The sequence below is a fragment of the Vulpes vulpes genome, chromosome X, assembly GCF_048418805.1.
Source record: "Vulpes vulpes isolate BD-2025 chromosome X, VulVul3, whole genome shotgun sequence".
Taxonomy (NCBI): Eukaryota; Metazoa; Chordata; class Mammalia; order Carnivora; family Canidae; genus Vulpes; species Vulpes vulpes.
Genome location: NC_132796.1, coordinates 12,367,785 through 12,394,513, shown reverse-complemented (window position 1 = coordinate 12,394,513; position 26,729 = coordinate 12,367,785). Strand labels below are relative to the sequence as shown.

The window sequence follows — 26,729 nt, the reverse complement described above, 5'->3', positions numbered from 1 at the left end:
TCTGTGTAAGGAGCCTGATGAGGGACTTGATCTCGGATCCTGGGATCACGCCCTGAGCCAACAGCAGACGCCCAACTGCTGAGCCACCCAGGCGTCCCAGTGGTCACAAATTTAATATGCATAGGATTCACTTGGGGATCTGTTAAAATTCTAATGCAAGAGTTCTGGGGCAGGGACCAACAGCCTACATTTTTTAAAAAAAGATTTTATATATTTATTTACTTATTTATTTAAGAGAGAGAGTGCTCACGGGGGGCAGGGGCAGATGGAGAGAGACAATCTCAAGCAGACTCTGTGCTGAGCCCAGAGCCCAACAGGGAGCTTGATCTTATAAGCCTGAGATCATGACCTGAGCTGAAATCGAATCCGACACTTAACCCACTGACACCCAGGTGTTCCAAGAGCCTGCACTTTTAACCAGGTGATGTCCATATTGCTGGTCGACAGACGGTACTTTGAGTAGCAATATCCTGGAAACCTCCTCGAGAGTGGACCCATGCACATAGACCGTTCTAGCAAACCGCATGCTGGTGAGTCAGAGCTAGTCTAGTCCCACGGAGAGGCTCTGAGAAGCTCTGGGCTGTCATGGAAGGTGGGAAGGGACACTGGGAAACATACTGGGTAGATGTCATAGTTAACAAGTGACCTGGAGCCAAATGCTTGACTTCCCTGCTCCCAGCTCTAGGAAGCAGGGCCGGGATGTGTTCTTAAGGATTCATTTATAACATTGAACACAGTTCAGTCCACATTCAAAGGACCAGAGGCCTGCTTTTGTGTCATTTTCTTGGTAAGATGTTACCCGATATCTCTTGTATTAGAAGCCAAAGTTTATCAGTGTTGAGCTCAGTGAACAGGAAGGTTCTCTGCCTGATGTATTACAGGTAGCCCCGAATAGATTTACTTTCCCTCTAGCAGAAGAGCCTGATGAACCTCTCCTCGCCCATGTCATCTCCACGCCAATTGTTTTCATTTTTTTAAAGTCTGATGACCGTATGGAAACCCCAATCATGACACTTTACTTGACTTCCTCATTTGTGAGATGTGAGATTGTGTCTGGGCATTCTCTGGGGGTATTTTCTAACTTCAGAAATCCAAGACTTTAAAGAGAATATTAAATTCTCAATATTACAATCTGTGCATCAATGAAGCTTCTCTGACATGGTAGGCAGCGTGCTCACAAAGAGTTTAGAGTTTCTGATAAGAAAATTCATCTGGGCTTTGGGTAGAGCTCTCAGCAAGTACCATGGACCAACCTTAAATGTCAATTGGATTTTTATACCCTGCGTGTCTCAGAGATTTTAGTCTGCTTATCTTCCATCTTATCCAGGAACGCTAGAGCTGCAAGGTCTACTGCAGGCACAATCATGAATCACCACTTTTAGCTGTTTAAAACACTGACACTTTCAGGCACCATTTACAGTTTAACGGTGGGTTATACATCCAGAAAGCCTTCTCCCAAGATGACCCCATGGTGGTGGTTATATACACCCCTGCACTCTGGGGCTTCCTTGGCATGGCTATCAGTGTGCCCCTCAAGGAATTTGTTCACCGTATTTGATAGGCATGCCTGGTTACCTCTTCTCACCTGGAGTGCAGGGACCTTTGACAGCCCCCATTTGCAGCCAGTTGTGTTCTTTTTTTTTTTTTTTTTTTAAGATTTTATTTATTTATTCACGAGAGACACAGAGAGAGGCAGAGACACAGGCAGAGGGAGGGAAGCAGGCTCCATGCGGGAGCCAGATGCGGGACTCGATTCCAGAACTCCAGGATCACGTCCTGAGCCGAAGGCAGACGCTCAACCGCTGAGCCACCCAGGTGCCCCCAGTTGTGTTATTTCTTGAGTGCTTTCCTGCTCTCTGATGGCTATTATTCCAGAAAGCAGAGGTTCTCAAACTTTGGTACTTAAGCCTTAAAGAGAGCAATTTGGAACGACCGTCAAATGATAAAAGTATATGATCTTGATTTCCGCCAACTCCACATTTAAGACGTTTTCCTATAGTAGCAACACTTGCTCATGCAGGAGATTATGGATGTTAATCAGTGCAACACAATTCATTATAGCAAAATACCAGAAACAACCTAAATGTTCATCAACGGGGGACTGAATAAATAAAGTAGGAGATACTGTACAGATATTAGAAAGACTGGGAGAATTTTGTATGATGACACGGAAAGATCTCCAAGGAACGGTATGTAGTGAAGCAAGCAAGGGGCAGAACAATGCATATAATATGTCACCACTTCTGCAAAATGGTGGTGGGCTGCAGGAAAACACATATTTGTATTTATTTGCGAGAGCGTAAGAAGCGTCCGGTAGCTTTTGCATATGGGAGCGTAGCCACGGTGGTCACTCATGGGAGGGAGTGGTGATGGCTGCTGGGAACTGTGAGGTAGCCTCGTGACTTTTCACTGAATACCTTTTTTATGCTTTCAATTTTGAATCATGAGGAAAGCTTACTTATTCAAAAGCTAAATATATATTTTAAAGGTATGAGACCAACCCCTTGTGTTCTGAGCAATCACCTGGGGAGCTTGTTTTAAAGTGCCGATTTTTAGGCCAAACCCCTAGATGTTCCCAGTGGATTGGGAATTGGGAGAATCGGCATTTTGCAACAAGCAGCCTGGGTGATTCTAATATAGATGGTTCTGGAACAGAAGAAGAGCCCTGGAACAGATGGCCACCAACTACATCCATGCGACAGCTTTATTTTTATTGAACGTTGAATACATGCATCTGTCCATTTAATAAATTATGCCTTATTATATTAAGAAATAAAACACATTTCTTATCTCCTATGACTTAAATATTCAGCTACACAGATTTGACTTAATGTCACACAGACCATGTACAATGTGACAGAAGCATTAGAAACGTCTTGAAAAACAAGAATACAACCAATGAGCACACTTCATAGATAGAATTTCACACGGTCACACAGTTAAGTTTGCACATTTAAAAAGACCTGAATCATTCATATTAATATTGTGGATTTCTTATAAATAATTCATTAGTCTAAGGAGTCTAGGCAAAGCCAAGGCATGACATTATTTATATTAAGTACCACACCTGGAACTTGTTCTGACTTATTTTAACACAGAGCACATTTCTGATGCAATAAATATTTACAGTTAATAGTAACAAGTACAATTATAATTTACAAAATATGAGTCTAATATTTAAAACAAAACAGAAAATGACATAAAGGAGTTTGTGCCAAGTATTTTTACAACTCAGACCTTTTCAACCAATTTTATTACCCCAAATTCTGCTGACTTGGATGCAAGAAGGGCTGTGTTTGAGTCTGTTAACTCCAGATTACAGGGGAAAACATTTTTTTAAATCAGTTTCATTTTCTTAATGTCATACATTATTGATATATCAATAGCACTGGCTAAAACTGAAGCAAAGTGATGAAAAAAATTGGATTCACAACGGTCCTAAATTATGTACTGTACTTTGAACACTGAAGTCCCGAGGTATACCAAAATTTTCAAGCTTGTCTGGGAATTAATGAGGTGTTGAATGTGTGAAGTTTTACTGTCCATTAAAACGATCCTTTTAAAAAACCATAACATTATGTGAGTCCTTCCATGTCATTATATGGTTCTGGAAATGAATTTTGAATTAGGAGAAAAAAAGGGAAATATCTTCTAGAATGTGAGCTCAGAACGAGCAGAGAGATGATGGTATGGGAGCTTGAAGCAGGGCACCTGGGGCTAGGCACTCAGATACCGGAGTCCACACCTGTGCTCAGAACTTAGTCCAGGACGTATTTTTCTGATAAAGGCTATTCATGTGACCTGGGTCTCCAGGCTTCTGGAAAACCACCTGCTATCATATCTTCCTGTCTGGGGGCGAGGCTAATCCTAATTCAAAGAAGGCCGCCCGGATTGACTGTTCTCGCTTGGGTCCTCTGTATATGGCTGTTTGCCAGGGGTTCTTTTCTCCTCGGTTAGTCCCAGAACTGGGTGGGAAATTCTTCCCAGGGCTTCCAGTTGCAACTGAAGTGTGCCTCTGGGGGCAGCTGAACTAAGGCACTTCCTTGCCCACCTACTCTGTGCTATATTTCGGCCTCTGCTGTAGCGAGTCCTTCACTTATGTGCTTAGGAACATCATCCATCCCCTTGTGTATGTCCCTCAACCTCCTCGGGAGCTCGTGCCTTAGGGCAGAAGCCACAGTAGGGCATGGGACTGTCAGTTACCGTGAACCTAATTGCTCACATGCGCAGGGTTTGGGAAGAAATGCTGAGCAGTGGAATGGATGGGGTCTTAAGAGATCCGGGGCCACGCTCGGCTGTGCCATGTGACCTTGGGTGAAGTGACCTCCCTGAGCCTCAGCCTCACCATCTGGACTTTTCAAGGTGCTCGTGAGGAAGAAGAGAAATGTGCTCAGCACTGCATTTGGCACATCACTGGTGCTTGGTGAAGTCGGGCCCCTTCCTTTCCAACACTTCTAGAGCCACAGAACTGCACTGAGGTTTCCCACAGATACGGTGTGTTCTGTAGCTTGTGTTTCTGCTCCCAAGGATCCCGCCCTTCTTCTCGTAGACTTCCACTTCAGTGTGACATGGACTACTGTTCCCGCTAATAGGCCTCTCTGGGGAAGCCAACAACGACTTGGTTCCCTGCCTTGGGCCGAGTTAAACAGACTCACTTTGTAGGCACAGACCATCCTATAAACTGGGAAAGTGATGACCACACCGTTCTTCAATATCACGGAACGGCCATGAATATAAATGAAATCAGATTACGTTGGACCATATGAAATCACCCTTTTGTAGGTCAAATATGGTTCAACATCTGTAGTTTCGTGCTTCAGCCTCACGGTTCCCTGGGTCTCTTAATCTAATCGTAGATGGTCACTAGTAAACGTCACTTACAAATGTCCATAGTAAAGGATGTTAAGCAGCTCTTTGGCCAGCAGGGAAGGCTTGGATTAGATGAGACAATGATATAAAAGTGCTTTATAGACCATGAAGACTAGGTAATGGAAATTATTTTTGGAATTAATCGTGGACATGTAATATTTTAACCCAGGGGCTCTTAAACTTTTACAAAATTAGATAAATTCCACTGAGTGCACTTCTAACGTGATTTCACAAAAGAAAAGTCTGTTTTCAGTGTGCGATTTGGTGATTGCGCTGGATATATTCAGCTGGAGTTCAGGCTTGGCCCTCCCTAAAAAAAGGGCGTCTTTGAAGGCCAAAGTCCCGGTAAGAGATTGCTTGATATTAAACTTACTGTATTTGTGTTGAGGGGGTAGGGGGCCGCCAAGGTGGGGGCCGAGAGGAATGACCGTCACACACAGAATAAACTAGAGCTTGTGAGAGCTTCGTTTCTTTGGATAGCTGACACAGCCTGGCCCCAGGAGGGTGAATATTTTCTTTGTTTTCAGCTGTTAATCCATTTTGTGAAAATTCAGCCAAACGTTAGACAAATGTGCAAAATGTGCTCCATTCCTCCCAGCAACCCAGGGTTAGTTCTGAGCCACTCTCCAACAACAGCTCCTCTGGGACCTGGATGTGAAGGGCAGAAATGGCAAGAACGTTTGCCTGTTTCCCATCTCACCACCACAGAAGTGAGTACTATCTGTTCATTCAACTCTCATATGGTCAGGGTCCCAGGGCGATCATTTCTATCTGGCTTTTGGGAAAGTGACTTAGCTCCCGTTTAGTCCACAGATTGAAGGTGTCATTCAACTTGTAGTCCCCAAACAAAGCTAATCTCTCTTAGTAGAAGACATCTGGGACACGAACAGACTCTGAAACCAATAACCACCTCGACTTTTGGCATAAGCCAAGACTTAGTAACCTCGGTGTGCCTGTGTCCTATGGATAAGTTCCTTTATTTAGGTCCCGTGTGCATTTTCCTAACAGGCTGAGTTCGGTTCATCTGAAGCAGCCTCTAAATGGTTTATTTACCTACGGGTTCTCCGTCCTTCAAGATGAAACCAAATTGTTTGTGTGGCAAAGAGGGAAATCTGGGGCTTGTTAATGAGGCAGAAGGCCAGGTTCGGTGGCGGAGTGAGGCAGCCAGAAGAACAGGGTTTAGCTATCCACATTTATGGGGACTCATCAAATCACCAACAAGGAGGGGCCTCATCTGCGCCAAGCAGGGAGGATCATCTTGCTGTGGAAGATCGCTCCTAACAGCAGCTGCGCCTTCCCTGCCAGCAGCAGCCGTTGGTGGGAAGACTGCCTGGTTTATTGCTTAATCTATCACTGTTGAGCTGCCTGCCTCAGGGAGGCTCAATTTAAGATAGATTGAAAGGTAGTGTCTGTCAATTGAATAAACACAGATGGTTTTCCACAGCAAAAATTGATTTTTTTTTTCCTTGCCAAAGACATAAGCGCTAAACGTGATTATCTTTGGAAGCCAGGCGTGAAATGTCTTAGCTCCAGCCCCTGCCACGCTCTGCCCTAACAGGGAGGTGATCTCACATGGGGCATGGGATGTCTCTCACCGTAATTTTAGGTTCCTGAGGTGGAATAAGAAGTTGACTTCCCTAGAGAAAGGCCAAGCTAAGTCCATCCCGATAAGAAGGTTTGAACCCATCCATCAGTTGATTCACAGAACAGTTTTACCAGTCCTGGGTCACTGGCTGGCAGTGGCCTTCTCCAATCCTTTCATTTAGGAGTCACAAAGAGGTGCTAAGATTTGCCTCAGGACACACAGCTAGACCTAGGCTTCGATCCCCTCACTGTTTGTCCAGAAGCTACGGAGGAGACTGACACAGTCTATGCCGCGATGTTACCTGAAGGAGTCATTAAGATGAGTCCCACTGCCCAAACGTCTTTGAAAGCAGGTAGATCAGAGGTGCTTGAACAAGTCACACTAAGTACCCAGAATGCTAGACACTGTAGCCCCTAACTAGATATGAAGTCGCTTACACTCAAGAGTCTTGAAGAAATCCAAGGGTAAAACTGTGGAGTAGGAGTTCAAGGTAACAGGTGCAGGGAGGTTGGAGGTGAGCAAGGAAAAGTACCCTTTGTATAAAGAGGAGATTGAGCAATATGTTTTCTTATGTGTCTTTCAGCTTTAATTCCAAAACATAATAAGCTAATGGGGCATTATTCATGTGGATTATTCCAGTGAGCCCCTGGAAGTGATAGAATCGTCCCTCTTCTTCCATTCCACTACTGTGACCGTGACTGTAGACTGTCCGCTGGAGGATTTCCAAGAGGAGTTGTTACAAAGGTAGCAGAAGTGGGACAGCTGTGAGCAGGTGGGCTGTATAAACGCTTTAGAGACAGAACTAGAAACAATGACAAGGCTCAGAGGAATTTAGCAGTAGAGGGACCCTAGTCCTGTCCTCTCATTCTAGAGATGAAAAAAAAAAAATGAGTCTAGAGAAGGGCAGTTGATAGCTAAGCTCACAGCTAGAGACAGAGTTGGGATTTCCAGTTAAAAATCTTGGTTCTTTCAGCTTCACTACCTGTCTTGCTTTTCAGACTGTCCCATGTCATCGTGGACTCCCAGGAAAGCAGGTGGGCACGGTACAGAAGTGCATGCAGCAGGGAGAGGCGAAGAGGTCTCACTCCGGCTAATACAACTGTAAACACGCATCTTTACAACCGTCTTCATCCTAACTTCTAAAGCTCTGTGGACAGAGAGCCCTTCCTTGTATCAAGAGATGAAAGGCCACGTGGAAAAAAGAGAGCTGACAGTTCCTTCTCACTTGGACAGAGAAAACCAGAACTAAAACCGTCTTTGGATGTAAGGGATACACATTAGGGCACGTTTGCAGAATTTGGATTTACCCGAAAGTGGCTTAACATGTTTGCAGTCTCAAAAAAAAAAAAAAAAAAAAAAACATGTTTGCAGTCTCTCAGAATTGGCCTATCCTAGAGTCAAGAAAAACTTGATTCAGGGTTTCTAAAGTAAGAGAAGTCAAATTCCTTTACTGAGAAAAATAAAAAGATTTCAGTCCAGTATTTTTCTGCACGTGGCTGTTTCATAAATCCTCCTCTTTAGAAACTTAATGTATCTGTAGCTGTTTTACAGTCAGTTCCTAAAGCTAAGCCCTCTGTAAATTACTTCTACATATTCAAACAGAAATACATATTACTGAAATTTTATTCATTTCCTCCCACAGACTTTAGGTAAACATATGTTAAATGTAAACATGTTTCTGTTTCCACTCAGATGTGATCTGGTTTTTGTTTTTTTCTTTCATATGAAATTACTGCTTTAACGTAGCAGACAAGAACAGCCAAATCTAAGTAAATACACTTGGCTGAAAACCTGTATACCAAAAATAAATACTATACTTTATGTACTTATAAGTGACGAATTGAGAACACAATCAGCTCTTCCCAAAAGAATTTCTCTTCTATGGTAGAGCTAACTATACGATGGATGACTGAAATGGGGTAACACCAAAAAGGATCTCCGCCGAGTTAGAAGTCAGAGTGTGAGCTAATCAGTCCACAGGCTTGCATGGATCTTGGTATATGTGTCTATGTGTTTGGTTGTGTTTTTGCCTTAAAATGATGTGTTGAGTGTTTCTCCTGTGTCCTCAGTAACGTCTTTTAAAAACAATCAAGACTCAGGATTTGTTTTAGACTGACTTCCAGTGTTATCGATTTGAGAAGGGTCCCTCATACATGGGACTTTGTCATAGGGTTGGCTTTCGTGTTTTGAGTGTAAAAACCAGTTTCTTGGTTTGTGATTATAAGTAGTCCTAAAAAATGACTCAGATCATATTTTTAAAGTGCTAGTTTCTGCTTAAAGAAATAACAAGGTAGAGTCTTTCACAAAGTGGACATCTAATGTATAATTTTTCTGCTTTACAAATCTGGTTGTTCATATAGTTTCTGTGACTTAATTGGCCATCCTTGTATATCAGCGCTTGGTGCTTAAAATGATAATTTCTTATTTGTCCCCTTTTCTAAAAAGGGGGAAATTGGCTCTACATCAGAAGAAGCATTCACAAGTTGAAATGGAAAACGTAAGCCTTGCTGGGCCTTTCAAACATAAGAGCAATCCATTTGGGCTTCTCTGCAACCTGCCTACACACTCATAGCCTTCCAAGGGGTCGTTGGAGGGTATACAACAGATGTGAGCGTTCTTTACTAGCCAGAAAGTAAAACCAGGGACCCCCTAGGGCGACAGGGTCAAGGTCCCCCTAGACATACCCTTCATGACAGATGTTTCCATTGATGAGGCTGAAGGTGGCCACAGAGGGGTTGGTACTCTTGAAGGAGGTCATGCAGGTCGTGCTTCTGCCGGTGCTGTGAGAGCGGGTCATCAGGCCAGGCCGACAACAGAGGAGCTGGGTGTTGAATTGTTTCCTGAAACTCTTGCTCAGCAGGTAGAGGGCAAATGGGTTCACGCAGGAGTTGGTGAAGGCCAGGAGGCGGGCACAGATGCTGGTGATGAAGTGGAGCATGGAGGTGTCCACCTCGGAGTAGTGGTAGGAGCGGTACAGGTAGATGATGTGGTTGGGGAGCCAGCAGAAGGCAAAGAGGCCCACGAACACCAGCACTGTCTTGGCAAGGCGTTTCCGGGATTCAATCTAAGGAGAGAGTCACACACACAGAGACAGAGGGACCAAGGGACAGTGTGGGATGAATGCAGAGAGACAACGATTCAGACAGAGAAAAAGAAAACAGGGAGAAAGAATTGGGGGGAATAGATGAGCTCACAAAGCCACAGAAAAAGAGTTCAATGGGAGAAGGAGGACAAGAGAAAATCAAATAAAATGAGAGAACAACCGAAACAGATGGAAAAAAGGGGGGAAAGTCAGAAACACAGAAATGGAAAAGTCAGGAAGTAGAAATCCATGAAGTGGACTATAGTTAGAACGTGCCACTGAGAACAGATCTTTAAACAAAGTTGATTACATGCTTGAATGGATTGCACAATGAAATTTTGGTAAGTGACCTCTTTTTCCTCAGGAGAGCACTGGTGCAGTCTATCAGCCGTATGACTCCATGTCTTTCTTGGCTCCACAGTTAATAATTTCTTATTTCCTCTGATGCTCAAAAAAACCCAGCCAGCTTTGTTCTTTCTCATTGGCCAAACCAAAATAACTTCCTATTACTATTTTTTTAATCTCAAGTTCTTTCTGGGCTAAACTATGCAGGAAGCTTCTTAGACACAGTGGGCTGAGGATCTCCTTCCACTTCCATCACCCTCTGCTACTACTGCAAGGGGAGATATCTTTCTTATTAAAGAATTTTAGGGGGCAGCCCGGGTGGCTCAGCGGTTTGGCATCACCTTCAGCCCAGGGCCTGATCCTGGAGACCCGGGATCGAGTCCCACGTCGGGCTCCTTGCATGGAGCCTGCTTCTCCCTCGGCCTGTGTCTCTGCCTCTCTCTCTCTCTCTCTCTCTCTGTGTCTCTCATGCAAAAATAATAAATAAAATCTTTATTAAAAAAAAGAATTTTAGGTACAATGGATGTTCACTATTGAGCGGTCTTTCAAATACAGAGACTGTTTCACTGAGAACTGCCCCTCTCTCCTCATAATTGAGGAAAGAAGAAAAAAACCAACCAACTTTTTTTTTTTTTTTTTTTGCCAACCAACTTTAAAGGGTGAAGCCACCCACTGAATCGGCTGTACATTTAAATGGATGGGGCATCTTTCTGCTTTTTCCGTCATAAATACCACAGGATCTACATTTGGGCTAGAAAGCAAGAACTGACAAAATCGAGAAAGCTGGAGCCCCTGGTTTCTGCTATTCATATTTCAAGTTTGAAATTATGCAGGGGGGCAGCCCCGGTGGTGCAGAGGTTTAGCGCCGCCTGCAGCCCGGGCTGTGATCCTGGAGACCCTGGATCGAGTTCCACGTCGGGCTCCCTGTGTGGAGCCTGCTTCTCCCTCTCCCTGTGTCTCTGCCTCTCTCTCTGTCTCTCATGAATAAATAAATAAAATAAAATCTTTAAAAAATAAAGAAATTTTGCAGGGTTATAGGGGATGGGGAAGGGAGTCTAACGCATTTGGAGGGCATTCTGCATAATGGGCACTCTAGGTCACGTATGTGCTCTGGCTTTTAACCTTACAACAGCCTTACAATATAGGGGGTGATCACCCTATATCAGGGGTACGAGAACTGAGGCTCAGAAAGAGTAAACGAGTTAGTCATGAAGTCTGGATTTGAACTCCAATCAATGTAAGCCTATCTTAATCGAACTTTTCTGTTTCCTCAACCAGCTTCACTTTCTTGCTCCCTCTGCTTTGTCCTTGTGTGGTAGTCCTCCTCCTCCTCAAACAATGTGACTGGAGTTAAAAGAAGTCACATCCCATTGAGTCTCAACATTTTATTCTGTTAACAATGCTTGTTCAGATATTTCTTAAAAAAAAAAAAAACAAAAAAACAAAAAAACAAAAAAACCAAAACCGTACTTCAAATCTTCCAGATTCTCAACACCTCCCTAGCTTAGGTCTTTAGTAAGAGAACAAGATTATAAAGGATACCTGAATTCTTGGGCTTCTGTGGCTAGAAGTTTCCATTTCCCATCTGCCTGCAGATCACCCACCTCCTTTAATTGCAGAATCAGGTGACATGATCACCTAAATACTATACCTGTCAGTAGGGTGCAAAAGGGATCAAATCCCTAAAGAGGAAATGAATCAATTCTAGGCACCCACCTGCTTCTTGACATGTATATTCCCTTCCACAGGCAGATTGTAAGCACTCTGGATCAGATTTCTAGCAATGAAGTAGTAGTAGACGGAGATAATTGACAGTGGGATGATGTAGAAGACCAGGAAGGAAGCCATGGAGTGGATTTTGGGGTGCAGCTCGTTAGAGTGTGGGTATGGGGCACAGCTGATGAAGGTCTGGTTGGTGCTTTCCTCATGGAAGGGATGTAGATCAGAAAACACAGCCTCCGGGATGGCCAGAAGCATGGAGATAACCCAGATCAATGCAGCTTTGAGGCAGATCTTCATCAGAGCATGAGAGGCCTGGATATCCATTGGCCGGACGATGGCTTTGTACCTGGGGCAGGAAAAAGCGAATGTTGTGCGTAAATTGCCTAATATTATTATGGATGCCAGGGCAGGGACTAGGGTGAGGCAAGCCAGGCACCTGGGTACAATATTTGAGGAGGTGCTCACTCCCAGGTTCATGCAAGTGCGGACTCTACTCACACAACCACGACAGCGAGTGCCTCCCTAAATGTTATACCTGAGGGACGCCCGGGTGGCTCAGTGGTTGAGCGTCTGCCTTTGGCTCAGGGCGTGATCCCAGAGTCCCGGGATCGAGTCCCACGTCGGGCTCCCTGCATGGAGCCTGCTTCTCCCTCTGCCTGTGTCTCTGCCTCTCTATGTCTCTCATGAATAAATAAATAAAATCTTAAAAAAAAAAAGTCATACCTGAGTACCTCACCCTCCCTATCCTAGTCCTGGCTCTGAAGGATGTCACGTGCTCCTGGTTCTTCACCCACAATCTCTCTTAATTGTAAGGATACTTCTCAGAAAAGCTGAAGCGCCTTTCATTTTTCTTCTTAAGTCATAGAAACTAGTAACAAGCATGTTTAAAGACGGACATGGTGGGTGGGTGGGGGGTGCCTGGGTGGCTCAGTGGGTTAAGCGTCAGATCCTTGGTTTCAGCAGGTCATGATCTCAGGGTCATGGTATCAAGCCCCATGTCAGGCTCTGTGCTCAGCACAAGGTCTGCTTGAGATTCTCTCTCTCTCTCTCTCTCTCTCTCTCTGCCCCTCCCCTGACTCGTACTCTTTCTATCTCTCTCTAAAAGAAATAAATAAAAATCTTTTTAAAAAAAGGACACAGGGACAAGAGGGGCAAGAAAGTTAGCTTTTTAAAAAGATTTTATTTATCCATTCATGAGAGACAGAGAGAGAGAGAGAGAGGCAGAGACACTGGCAGAGGGAGAAGCAGGCTCCATGCAGGGAGCCCGACGTGGGACTCGATCCCGGGTCTCCAGGATCAGGCCCTGGGCTGAAGGCGGCGCTAAACTGCTGAGCCACCCGGGCTGCCCTGTTTGTTTGTTTTTGGCAAAGCCTTCAATTTGAGTATTCAAATGCAGTTTAGGGAACCTGAAGTCATTGAGTATTTACATTGGCCTCTTCTCTTTTCCAAAGGGTGCAGAACAAATAGCCCACTGAGAAGTTATACCAGGAGCATGCCTGTGATTGTCAAATTAGTTTTCCCCTGCCTTCCTTCTCTCCTTCAGCTTCATCTTCTCTTGCAGTATTTGGGTCCCTCCTGGATTCTGAGCATTATGCACCCCTGTGTTGGGCTGAGTGCTCTAGGAAGCAGACACTGAGATGAAACCAGGAGGATAAGAAGTCTATTGGGGGAGTAATACCTGTGAAAGGCAAAAGGGAAGGACGCAAGATTGGATGGAGGGGAGCTGTCACACGCTGATGCAGACCTGACAAGGTCCTACACCAGTGAAAGTGACCAACCATCCTAGTTTGTCTGGAGATTCCCCAACTTTAGCACTGAAGGTCCTCCATCCTAGGAAATAGCTCAGTCCCAGCAAACAGGGACAGCTAGTCACCCTCTACCAGCCTAATGGGGAGCTTGGTAACAAAGATTGCCCAGCAGAGGAGTCCTGTCCTGGGTGGAAATGGCCAGGCCCTTCTACCACCAGCTGCAGGAACTGTCCAAGATGATCATGACCGTAGCTCAAAAGCTGAAGTGGACCCTGAAGGAACCTACAGCTGGAGGCTATCAGCTCACCACAGTCCCTGCAGCTGGATAGTGAATCTTTTCTTCAAGGGAGGTCTGAGCAGAGCATCCCAATGTCTGCCACAACTCCCCGTACAACACCTAGTGCAGTGGGGTGCACACCTGTTTTGTGTGTGTACTTGTCTGAGAACCCACTAGAGGATGGGCCTCTGGTAGACAAAGAGTGTCTTCCATCTTGGCATCTGCCAGCACTGTGATCTGCACACACTTGACAAATATTTGTTCAGTTGAACGTGAGCTGCGATAGTGTGGAAGTTGATGTGAATTGGGACCAACTAAATGTGAGGGTGTTCATCGCTGAAATGCTGTGTTAAAACTGGCTCCACCACTGATATTCTTTTATACGATGGACTTCAGTGATGGGAGAACACTTATTCCCACTTGCTTCCATGTTGATTAACTTCCACTGAATTACCACTCTTTGCTGTACCCCGATTCCTCACTCACTTTCTGCCTCCCTCCAGGGAAAGAGTGTGAGTTATTAAGAGGCGAGTTTGAGAAAAAGAACCCAGCGTGTGCACTGGGCTCAGAGAAACCTACGGTTGTCTAATTGTCCCTGACCAGGGGACTAGCACATGTAATAGAGGAGATCAGGTGTTTGCAAGTTCATTATTGCTGTGGACCGAAGTCACATTTTCCAAATAGCTTTACCAGGCATAGAAGAAATCATTTTTTATTGTTCTAGATTTCTTTATCTAGCTGTTCCCAGCTCAGGTAGAGAAAGGAGGGCTCTTATATAATGGACATTCCCAGCACTCCAGCACAATACTATAGTCCGGCTTCAGTGTACCTCAGTTTGCTTTTCCATCCATAAACTATATTAGTTCATTTTAAACAATTACTGAAAAACATAAAAATTTCGAAGGCAGTGTTATTTTCTTCTGGCACTTTCTCTATGCACTAGTCATCTCAAACATTTTCATTTCTAGTTTTGAATGTAGGCGAGGAATTTATATCTTTAATTAAAGGTATGTGAACATATACGGCCAAAGATGTATCTCTGATAGCCAAAGCTATCTCTGATAAATCAATTACAGATAAAGTAGTAATTATGACTTTTATCTGCGTTTTCTGGCAGAGAACAGTCATAAGTACCATTAACACTCCAAGTGAAGGTGATTCACTCCTGCATGAGTGACTCACTTCTGCATGAGGCAGAAACCAGAGTGAATGGCTTACCTCCATGTCTCTTGGGAATCTTGTACTCCTAAGTGCAAAATACCATGGGAACTGCTGAGCTGCTATTTCAAATTCACAACTTTTGAAATATAAAAGATAGTATGAAAACATTACTTTTTTAGTCTTGCCAGAAAAATAATTTTAATCTAAATAAGCTTCTAGATCTATGTACCAGTTTTCAGGAAATGTGGGGATAAAAGAATCTGCTAAATGATGCCAGGAAGATTCAGTCAAATCCTGAATTGGAAAATTCTACGGGAGTGACTCTATTTTTTCCCAACAAATATATGGCATAAAAAAAGGAGAAAAGATATATATATATAAAAAAAAAAAGGAGACCTACTGAGATGTGTGACATACTAAGTGTAATGTGTAGGCTCCTTTTGGATTTTGATTCAAACCAAACAACCATAAAAAGATATTTTTGAGACTATTGAGGAAAATCAAATACAGATTTAGAACTGGTGATATTAAGGAATTATTTTTAATATACTGGGTATGATAATGGTATTGTGAGTCTGTCTTTTTAAAAAGACTCTATTAAAAACATGCCCTAAAATATTTACCATGAGTATATTTACAGTGAAATAATATAATGTCCAGGAATTGCTTTTAAATATTCAGATACATTCATATATCACTTGTGCAATTAAAAAATAAGTGAAAATGCGCTGCAAACAATTTTCTGTTATGGAATATTCATATAAAATCAAAGTAATTAAAGAAATCCCATTTACTAAGCTCTTGCTTTGTGCCAAGCAGAGAATTACACCTACATTATCTAATTTATGTTCCAGACAACAGATAGATGCGATTATCCTCATTCTACAGGTGACAAACTGAAATTCAATTTCAGAGGTGGGGGGAATTAGCATGCAATTGAGGACCAACTCCTTTCAGGATATCATAGCTCTTTCAGAAGACAACTCTGGGTAAATCCTTCTTAGAAGCAGAGAAATAGGAGCACTTGGGTGGCTCAGTGGTTGAGCATCTGCCTTTGGCTCAAGTCGTGATCCCAGGGTCCTAGGATCGAGTCCTATATCAGGCTCCCTGCAGGGAGCCTGCCTCTCCCTCTGCCTGTGTCTCTGCCTCTGTCTCTGTGTGTCTCATGAATAAATAAAATCTTTAAAAAAAAAAAAAAAGGGAGAGAGAGAGAGAAACAGACCAGAAGTTTCCCAAATGTGTCTGGAACACACCAAATGCCCCCTGCAAGTCTAGTGGTTCTATAGAGCATGGAACATGTCAGTCTATTTCTTCTTCTGGTTTAGACAGCTCTCCCTGGAGCTCCCAATGCAGGGGGTCGCCACTGGGGGTTCTTGTTTAGGAGTGATGGCTAGTTGGACTGGGGTGGAAACCTGATCTGAGACCAGCCAGTGAACTGCCTGACCAGCAACTAAAGAGCTTACGCATTTAAACTGAAAAAAATGAGAGGATGTAGTTAGTTGATAACAGATGCTGGAAATAAGATTTTGATGTCAAAGAAGGGATTGGGCGTATTTTAACCACGTACAAGATGAATAAGCAGAGTAGGTGGATTGAGAGAAAGAGAAAGAATGAGGCACACATACAAGAGTAAGCTGATGGGGCGCCTGAGTGGCTCAGTTGATTAAGCGTCTGACTCTTGATTTTGGCTCAGGTCATGATCTAAGGGTCATGAGATCGACCCCGTGAGATCAAACGCTGCATCGGGCTCCATGCTCAGCATGGAGTCTGCCTGAGGCTCTCTCTCTGCCCCTCTCCCCTTTCTCCCTCTCTAAAAAAAAAAAGAAAAAAAAAAAAAAAAAAGAGGATGAGATGATGTGGCCTTGAGTGAAACAGAGGGTCCTTGGTTCCTGGCCCACCAACTGCTTTTGAATGTACAAGGGGTCTCCTGTTACAATCTCACAGTTCTCCCTTTCCCTTTTCACTTGAGTTTGAGTGGCTTCTGTTCTTTGTCAACAAAAGAGCCTTATCTAGAATAGTTAGACGAGATGGACATTTAAAGTTATCATCAGATTTATTTCCAGCATCATTCTGCATACATCATCTCCTACTTGCTGCCCTCTGAAAGAATGAGCGATCGACTTTAATTGTACTCAGGGGACAAAGAGTCTGTGGTCTGTTCCTAAATTCTCCATTACTTTCCTGCCTTCCTCCTTCCTTTCTGCCCAGTCCCAGAGTCTCCATTCATCTGAATCCCGTCCTTCCAAATTCTGGTTGATAAGTATCATCTTGATGAAGCATTTGCTGCCCAATCTAGGCTTCCGTGATTCCTGTTCTTTCTCCTAACCTGTCTAATTTTATGACAGGATTATCGATGCTCTTCATTTAATGTCTACTGTGCACCATCTTGAATTGTCTGCTAGCTTCCCATGGGTATGTCTTTTCTACCTGACTTCCTAATAAATGTCCTGAGGTTAGAAGCTTACATCTGTTCCTCTTCTCTTCTTTCTGTATCACTGAAACTGCTCCAAGTCTCTTGTTCTGCATGTCACTCACTTCAAAGTAGAGGCTCAGTGCGTACTTGCTAATTAATTAATAATATGTGGCGTGCAGGTGTGTCTCTTACTCCCAACTTCTCAAAAATGAGAGTAAATTTTCTTTTACATATTTAGTAAGAATCATCCTTCCATAGACTGACAAATTCACTCCTCTGATACTATGGGGCTCAAGACAATTGCCTCCCACTCCTGAAAACATCTGTGCTTCATTTTTCTTATGCAAACATTGGAAAGGTCAGAAACATTCTGTGTAATAAGATTAATGTCTCAAAGAGTTTTTTGGCAAATAGAAGTAGCAGACTCCCACTCTCAGGGTTGGAAAACTTTGCCCACAGAAAAGTATGTCTTTTATTCAAATATGGGCAGTTTGTTTTTAAGGATCCGGCATTTCGGCCCTCATTTGTCCATAATTACCTACTGAAGTCTGTAGGAACTGTTGAACCACAGTATTTTAAAAGCTCCTGATGCACACTACCTGGAGTGGGCTGAGGTGAAGAGAAAGTGAAAGGAATGAAACGGTCTCTAGGTAATTGGCACATTGTTGGCATTTAAATGAGAATCCTAACACCTAATCAGTTTTGACGAGGCTCTTAAACATCAGCTTGATTTTCCTCTGAAAATAACACCAGGAACTTTTCTGAAGAAACATGAGGGGATTATTAGCTGACTTGTAAAATGACTGTAATCCCGAGAAATGGGATCTTACCTCCCTTTGAGCTATTACTCTGCCAGTGGAGAACTTGGTGGTCCTTGGTACGAATCCGTTATTTTTAAGTGTGTAACAGATTACAGTTACTCTTTTCTGTTTTCTCCAGGCCGAATAACTCCAATGCTCTTTTTCACTCCTTCTTGATATACTCTGGTTTGCTCTGGGCTTTAATGTGGACTTAGGAGCAGAGATCTGGTTCCTAATGGTGATTCTACCCATTAGATTTATGGTCTTGGACATAAATCTAAGGGACTCTGCACTTCAGTATTCTCAACCCTCCACAGGAGATAATAACTGCAGTCTTCAATGTAAGAAATGATTCTGGCAAGAATGATAAAACCACCGAGGGAGAGGTTATAGGGGAACAGGATATTCATATAGTTTCAAAGAGTCTCCCCATAGACTACTATCTAATTGCAAAGAGGAAAAATGTACCTTTATGTTGGGGAGATCCAGAAGTCACCCCTTTAACCAGATGGTCAAACCCAGGGTGAACTTCTCCACTAGTTAGAGTAGGCACAAGGTCTATGGCCCATGATACTTTTAGGGGTTTAGAAAAAGGTTTCAGTTTCTTTTAAAATGAGAAGAAAAAAATGAATATAATCCATCTTGGATTATATTTATGCTGATATAACTATAAAATATAATTCTTAATATTTTTTTTTAATGGAGAAAGGGTCCCATAAAGGTAAAAGTGCCAAGGGCCCATGAAACTCATCATTTGGCCCCGATTAAATTTAGCATCACCAATACTGGGACCATCTGAAATCATTTATGTGCCTCCTGATAAAATGCAGTGGGAAGAACACAACATTGCCTATGCAGTCGTCTTGCCCAAAAATTTTAACCTGAATCTATATATGAGGAAACAAGAAGACAAATCCAATTCTGGAATATTCTATGAGATAACTGGCTTAGATTCATCAAAACAGTCAACATCATTTTTTTAGAAGAATATAGGAGAGCTACTGTTACACCTTAAAGGAGATAAAAGAGATGTAACAAGTAATCCTTTTCACAATATGTACATATAACAAATCATTATGTTATGCATCTTAAACTTATACAATGTTATGTATCACTTATAACTCAATAAAACTGGGGAAAAAAAGAACCAAATGTAATGCATATGCCTTAATTTTATCCTGGATTTTTTTTTTAAGTAATGAATTATTTATTTATTTATTTATTTATTTATTTATTTATTTATTTTGGAAAATAGGGGAAATATGACTACATATCAGATGGTATTAAGGAATTATTGTGAATTTCATTAAGTGTGCTAATGATATTGGGGTTGTGCATAAGAATGTCCATGTTCTTAGGGAATACACACTGAAATAGGAGTGAAAGGTTAAGATATTTGCACCTTACTTTGCAGAGTTCAACAAAATAAAACAAATGTGTATGTATACACACACACACACACACACAGAGCAAGAACAAAGTCTAGGAAATGAATTGTTGAATGTGGGTGGGTATTATATAGAAGTTCATAAATAAGGGAGAAAACATGCTAAAATATAGAATTTTAAAAAGATAAACTAAAGAAAGAGATAAACTAACAGTAAAATAACATAAAATAATGTGTTAGGGGCACCTGGGTGGCCCAGCTCAGGTCTTGATCGCAGGGTTGTGAGTTCAAGCCTGCACTGGGCTCCATGCTGAATGTGGAGCCTACTTATAAAAAGAATAAAATAAAATAATATGTTCTATAGTTTATTCTCTTTTATTAACTGTAAACCTGTTTGTCATCGGAAAAACTTTCTTATAATTCTAACATGATTGAATGTGTCATATCTGATTAGTGCCTATACCAGGAATGAGGGAACTTTGTTATAGTCACATTGTTCCCTGGGGCTTGCAATTTTAGTATCATTTACAATCTGTGGGGTTTTGTTTAGCTCTGTTTTGTAGGAATATTTTCAAGCCACTTGTCCACTTGGGGACATTAGTTTAGTTAAAACTAGATCATACCAAAACACAGCATTCTGCAGAACCTCTCCAAAACCTGGAAAGTGGAGGGAAGAATGAGGTGTCATTGTTGAGTCTCCTTGAACATGATGAGGGATCCTCTGCTGTGGACTCAGGGAGAGACTGAGCCTCAATTTGGACACTGCATATTACTAACGTTTAATTCATCTTTATTTTTAGATAAAAATCAATATAAATAGAAATTTTTATATTTTCCTCCCTTACCTGTTAGACCAGGTTACACCTCTTTGGGAGGGCATGAACCCCACTTTGCAGTCCTTACAGATGGAAATTTCCCTTGTAAATGGCTCTTACAAAAGGGTATCTTTGGTTAGGATTTTCAGAACTTGTCCTGTCTCTGCTGTTTCTTAAGAAATAACCAGCCTAAAATCATCCTTATGCCAAAGTGGCACATTTTGGGGTGGCAAATTCTGCCCCCCTTTGGCTGGCATTGAAATTAAGGGAGAAAAGCAAAAAAAAGTATTAGAATGTCTGTTTCCCACCTGCTCTATCCATCGTGAAAATGCTATGTTTCTAGGCAGACACAAAATTCACTTCTTCCTTGAGTCTGTTATACTGAATCTTCTGCCTTTTTTACTGCTGTATACACACCCTGAAGTTCCCTGTGGCCTGGGCCTAGAGTAAGGTCTGAGCTCTTTCATAAATTCAGAGGCGTCAGGGCCGAAAGAGGCTGTCCAAATGAGACATGGGAGCCAAGTTGAAAATGGCATCAGGGAAGATCTAGAGTCTGGCACAGGAGAAGGTTCAGAAGTGCAGGTGCTATTTCTGGGCTATGAGGGATGCAGAAGCCGAGCATAAGATGGAAAGAAGAGATGCAAGCAATTGTTGGACATCTTATGGTGCCCTGGCAGAAGGAGTTGGGCAAACACTGACCTTTGGGCCCCAAATGGGTTTCAGCAGGATGACCTAATTCCAAAGCTCAGAGCTAATCCGATAAGGGAATTTGTCAGAAGGGGTATAACCAGGAGGAAATACTACAGTTCCCAGTGGGTATGTTTAAAATGACAAAAGAGAGCAGAAACCCAGTTAAATTTCAGTAGGTTTGCACACATCCTGGTACAAGTTGTTCGTAGGCCATTCCTCAAAGATGTTATGGAGGGAAGAACATATATTTATAACTTGTTAGGCTTTTTTAGCAATTTATGAGCCAAAAAGTTTGAAGAACATTTATAAATCCCACTTTCAAGTTGTAGTTGGACATGGTCTGCATTTACTCTACCGAGTAACACAGATGATAGAGAATGGAGAAAAATCACAAAGACAGAGAAAAATCACCCATGCTTTAGGGCGGAAGATAAAATAGACTCGGGGTAATAAATTGTCTTTATAAATTGTCATTCACCACCCAACAGACTCGGAGACAAGGATTTAGGTGCAAGTAGTGTGTTCGAGAGGAGATCCCAGGAAGCACAGGGCAGGAGGGTGTGGCAGAGCTTGGGTTTCAACATTGGCCCTGAGTCCAGATCTTAAACCGTGAGACCTTCAGATCTCCGTTTTCTTCATCTGTGAAAGGGAACTCATGGTATCACTCTTACTTGCTATAAGGAGGAGCTAAGTGAGGAGTCTCAAAAGTACTCTGAAAAGTAGGAAGCACGATTTAAATAAAAAGCGATTGCATTTCATGAAAAGAAATGACTGTCCACTGAACAACACCTGGGTGAGATTTCAACAACATCCTCTTGGCTCCCTTATGAACATAAATAACAATCATGCTCAGGGTACACTCATTCTCTCTCTCTCTTTTTAAGATTTTATTTATTTACTTGCAAGAGAGAGAGAGCAGGCAAGACAGAGAGCACAAGGTGGGAGGGGAGGGGCAGAGGGAGAGGGAGAAGCAGGCTCTCTGCTGAGCAGGGAGCCCGACTTAGGTAGGACTCAATCCCAGGACCCTGGGATCATGACCTGAGCTGAAGGCAGACACTTAACCAACTGAGCCACCCAGGAGCCCTGGTACACTCACTCTTGTGACTAGGAATTCTAACAGTTCATAAAGAAGTTAATACATTATCTCATTTCATCATTACAAAAATTGTAATAGTCCTATGATATATTAAAAGTAAATACCACCTAGGGCAGCCTATGTGGCTCAGCGGTTTAGCGCCTGCCTTGGGTCCAGGGCCTGATCCTGGATACCTGGGATGGAGTCCTGCGTCAGGCTCTCTGCATGGAGCCTGCTTCTCCCCCTGCCTGTGTTTCTGCCTCTCTCTTTCTCTGTTTCTCATGAATAAATAAAACCTTAAAAAAAAAGTAAATACCCTTATCCCCATTTTATAAATCAGAAAACTGAGACCTGTAGACTCACACAGTTGACAATGCGAAGAACCAGGGCTCAAACTCAGACATGTAATCAAATTCAGTGCTTTTGAATTTGTCCTCACTATGAATAGCGCTCCACTAAATTGACCTCTAGGCATTAACAATAAAAGAAAGAGAAAACAATACAATGAAAGAAAGGACAGTTACCGTTTAATAGGTAGGGAGTTTCAGTTTGGGAAGATGAAAAAACTTCTGGAGGTGGATGGTGGTGATGGTTGCACAACAATGTGAATGTACTTAATGCCATAGAACTAAGCACTTCAAAAATGATCAAAACAGGAAATTTTATGTTCTGTATATTTTACCACAATAAACTCAGGAAGGAAAGAGGAGGGGGGGAGAGAGAGCGAGGAAAAAGTTTGGAAGTTTGTCACCAGGCAACCTCGGGGGTGTCTTAATTAAGAACCATTGAAAAAATTTGCTTTGAGTCAGCAAAGCTATCATCATGGAAAATGGTCTAGATAGTGCATTTGAATGACTTTTTTTCAGTTAAAAATTTTAGTATAAAAGTGCTAACAGCCTTTTCCCAAGACATCTCCCTTGGCCCAAACACCATTTCTCTAACCATTTCAGGCCCACACAAATCCCTGAAGGTACTGAGGAAATGATTCTCCGGGAGCACAATTCCACCTTTTTGCAATTTTAAAGGGCCTTGCTTCCCTGAGAAGAACTTAGAGGAGGCAGTACTGTGGGTGCTGGTGAAACCGTTTGGAGGAGGCAGTGAGAAGCTCAGTGTGTGGTCACATCATTCCCCATGAGCAACGGGAAGCTTCTGCTTGGGAAGCTTCTGCCCCCAAGCCCGCCACCCATGCAAACTGGAATCCGGGTGAGCCTTGAGCTAAAACTCTCTCCTTTTCTTCATTTATTTTTATTTTTTTTATTATTTATTTATGATAGTCACAGAGAGAGAGAGAGAGGCAGAGACACAGGCAGAAGGAGAAGCAGGCTCCATGCAGGGAGCCCGATGTGGGACTTGATCCTGGGACTCTAGGATCATGCCCTGAGCCCAAGGCAGATGCTCAACCGCTGAGCCACCCAGGTGTCTCAGGGCCTCATACTTTAAAGCACCACACAGCTGTCTGATTCGTGTTGCATTGTTTTTATTCTATCCCCCAGGAAGTCTGTCCTGGCTAACTGGACAGGGGTCGTGGATCCCCCTAGGTTCTACTCTGATATTATGATAGTGATGCAACGGGACAGATGTAGCTGCACTTGTGATGAACGCCCCATAATGTCTAAGCGTGTCCAATCACGAGGCTGGACACCTGAAACTAATGTAACATTGTGGGTCAACTATGCTCAGAAAAAAAAAATACTAACACTCGCTGCTAAGTGACTGCGTCAGCAAGCGTGCACACGCTTCTACATCAGGGACGGCAGACTAAGGATCTACTGGCCAAAGCTGTCCCTTTTCCTGTTTTCATGTGGCCCATAAGCAAAGAAGAGTTTTTTACATTTTAAATGGTCGGGAAAAAAGTAATCAAAAGATGAATCACATTTTGTGACGTGAAAAGTACATGAAATTCAAATTTCAGGGTCAATAAATAAGGCTTTACTGCAATACAGCTATGCCCATTTTCTTTTCTTTTTTTTTTTTTAAGATTTTATTTATTTATTCATGAGAGACACACACAGAGAGAGGCAGGGACACAGGCAGAGGGAGAAGCAGGCCCCATGCAGGGAGCCTGACGCGGGACTCGATCCCGCATCTCCAGGATCAGGCCCCAGGCCGAAGTTGGCACTAAACGGCTGAGCCACCCGGGCTGCCCCCACTTTCTTACATAATATCTGTGGCTGCTTTCGTGCTATAACGGCAGAGTTGAGTAGTTGCAAAGGAGACACTTTATGGCCCATAATGCTGAAGATATTTATTATATGGCCCTTGAGCAAAAAGGTTTCCTGGCCCCTGGCCTGTGTGCACTGAATGTGTGAACACGGCCAGCATTTCTGCTGCTCTCTGCCTGTCCATACCCAAATCGCTGGTTCCTTCTTTATTGGAGGAAAGAATCTGTCTTCCATGTCACACAGCGCTCTGCCTGTCAGGCTTCTTAATTTGTGATAATGAAGACAATAGGCCACTGACCTTTGGCGTTGGTCTTCCAGTGTTAAACACCCATTGTTCAGGATGCTTAGTCAATGTATTAGCACAGGCAGGTACTAATTCAGCATCTCAAGCTCCGCTTGGCACTATGGATATAAAAGTCCCTGACCACTAAGGATTTAAAAATCTGCTCAGAGAAGCAAGCTATGCCCCCGGAAAGCCCTGATACAACAAGAGAAAGATACACACTAGGGTGCCCTTTGTGAGACATTCTTAGAACAGACGGTGCTGGGTCAGTATATGAAGTGCTTACCATGGTACAGACGTATGAGAACATGGTTTACGACAAACCTGCTTTCTATATAATTACGGAATAGAGAACTTAAGAGTCATCAAGTCCCATTTCCTGTACATTACAGAAGAGGAAACTAGTGCCCACAGAGGTCTCATGGTCGGTTGGATGAGAAGACTGGAACCTGGGTCTCTGGATTCCCAAGTTAGCTATATTTAACTGTAGCTCTTCAGAGTCGCAGGTCTTTTTAAAGCACCAGTAAAGAATGCTTGAAACTAAATATTTACTATACTTATCTTCATCCTGTAGTACATGTTTTCCTCAAACCATCATTTTAACCTTCAGTTTCAACTCTGCTGACAACCTAGGAAAGAAAAGATGCCAAATTCTGATTTTTCTGTTCTTCTGTAGTGTTTCCAATCATTTAAAGTGGAAGGGAAGGGATGCCTGGGTGGTTCAGTCAGTTGAGCACCCGACTCTTAATTTTGGCTCAGGTCATGATCTCAGGGTCGTGGGATCGAGTCCCATGGGCTCTGTGTTCAGCAAGAAGACTGCTCCTCTCTCTCTCCCTCTGCACCCTCCCTGCTCAAGCACATGCGCACATGCACGTGCTCTCTCTCTCCAACAAATAAATCTTAAAAAAAAAAAAAAGTGGAAGAGGAAAAGAAAATACTGAAGTTCTTAAAAATCTGTTTTGATTGCTATTTATTTAAAAAGAAATAAGCATTTCCCGTATGCTCTCATGGAGAAACCACTGTGGATTGTTTTTACATAATTTTGTATTTTTTAAAATTATGTTTAACATATCTCTCATAACAGAGGCCTGACCCTGGTATGAAACTGCCAATAACAAAACAAAACAAACAAAAAACAGCACCAAAGGGAAAAAAGAAACCTTGAAAAGCTTGAGGTTGACCTGTAGTCATTCTATTTATATGTAGACAATGTAAAGAAATAAGTGAGTCACATGGACATATTATTATTGTTACAATAAGTTCTTCTCACACTGGAAATAAATTTTTATGTGATGCACTTCGCATTTTCTTCCTGCTTCTTTCCTATGTTACCTGTAGCTATTCCCACTGGCCAACTGGTCTGAGTACAATACAAAAAAAAAAAAAAAAAGAAAAAAGTAATAAAGAAGTGAAGTTTAAAGAAATGTACATCAGGAACATTTTGGCTCTTTCCTTCCCACAAAATTTTAGCTGTTATCAATCACTGCATAACTAAATGCTGGCTCTAGCTCTTGCTTATTGGGGCTAAGAGTCCTGGCTTAGTTGAAAGATCCCAGAGGCTTTGATGTACCTACAATATTTGGCAGTGTCCACTGCTGCAGGCCTCAGCTGAGACTCCTGACTTACTCACTTTGAAGTTAGCCAGAGCTCACTTCTCTGAATCGAAACTCCTGAGATAATGTGAGGCTATGAATGCTGATCCCCCAGGTCTAACTAGGGAGTTCTGTACTCTTCTTTAGAGGAACTGGGATATGGATAGCTTCTAGGGCAGCAGACCCGGGTCTTTAAGAGAGGTGGGATGGGATTTTCCACTTCTGATAATGGCAAACCAGCTAGTTGCTGAGTAACTCTCCTAAAATGAAAAGTTAGAAAATCTCTTTGAAAACATCAGAGAAATACCAAGGCAGTAAGGATTTGAGGGGCCAAAATCCTGGAGAGAAGGGAAGTGAAAGAGACGACAGTGTTATTCAGTACCATTTTCCCTTAAGGCATTTACCAAGTTTCGAGCAGCAACAGAGAAATAAAGCTGAGCAGAGCTTCTAGAAGTTTTAGGAGGAAGGAGGACAATAAATAGAGTTTAAGGCCCACCAAGGAGAGGAGGCCAGGCAAACATCCCAGGCTTTCAGTTCAGATTCCCAAAGGGAGACACCCTACTAGGAGGAGTGAACTATTTCTCAAAACGACCAAAGCCCAGTCTCCAATCTGCTCAGTCCCTGATTGGGTCAGATATACTACCCCCTGCTAATTATCTGTAAGAAGCAAGAGCTAATCTTTTCTGGAAGATGGTAACACTCAGAGCCTCAAATTATTTACAA

At 42.6% G+C, this 26,729-nt stretch overlaps 1 protein-coding gene across 3 annotated transcripts in view; it reads right to left on the bottom strand.

Annotated features, from left to right (window-relative positions):
* Positions 1 to 2,694: 2,694 nt before the first annotated feature.
* GRPR (gastrin releasing peptide receptor) overlaps positions 2,695 to 26,729 on the bottom strand; it is a 56,868-nt gene continuing 32,833 nt past the window's right edge. For 2 of the 3 annotated variants that reach the window (XM_072743696.1, XM_072743695.1), the window contains 3 exons: positions 11,598 to 11,949; positions 9,139 to 9,518; positions 2,695 to 5,517 (listed from right to left, as the gene is read on the bottom strand). In XM_072743696.1, the coding sequence (XP_072599797.1) occupies positions 5,478 to 5,517; positions 9,139 to 9,518; positions 11,598 to 11,949 (772 nt within the window). In that variant the 3' untranslated portion in view covers positions 2,695 to 5,477. Of the gene's footprint in view, positions 5,518 to 8,157; positions 9,519 to 11,597; positions 11,950 to 26,729 lie in introns of those variants that run through there. The other variant, XM_072743697.1, reaches the window with a different exon arrangement.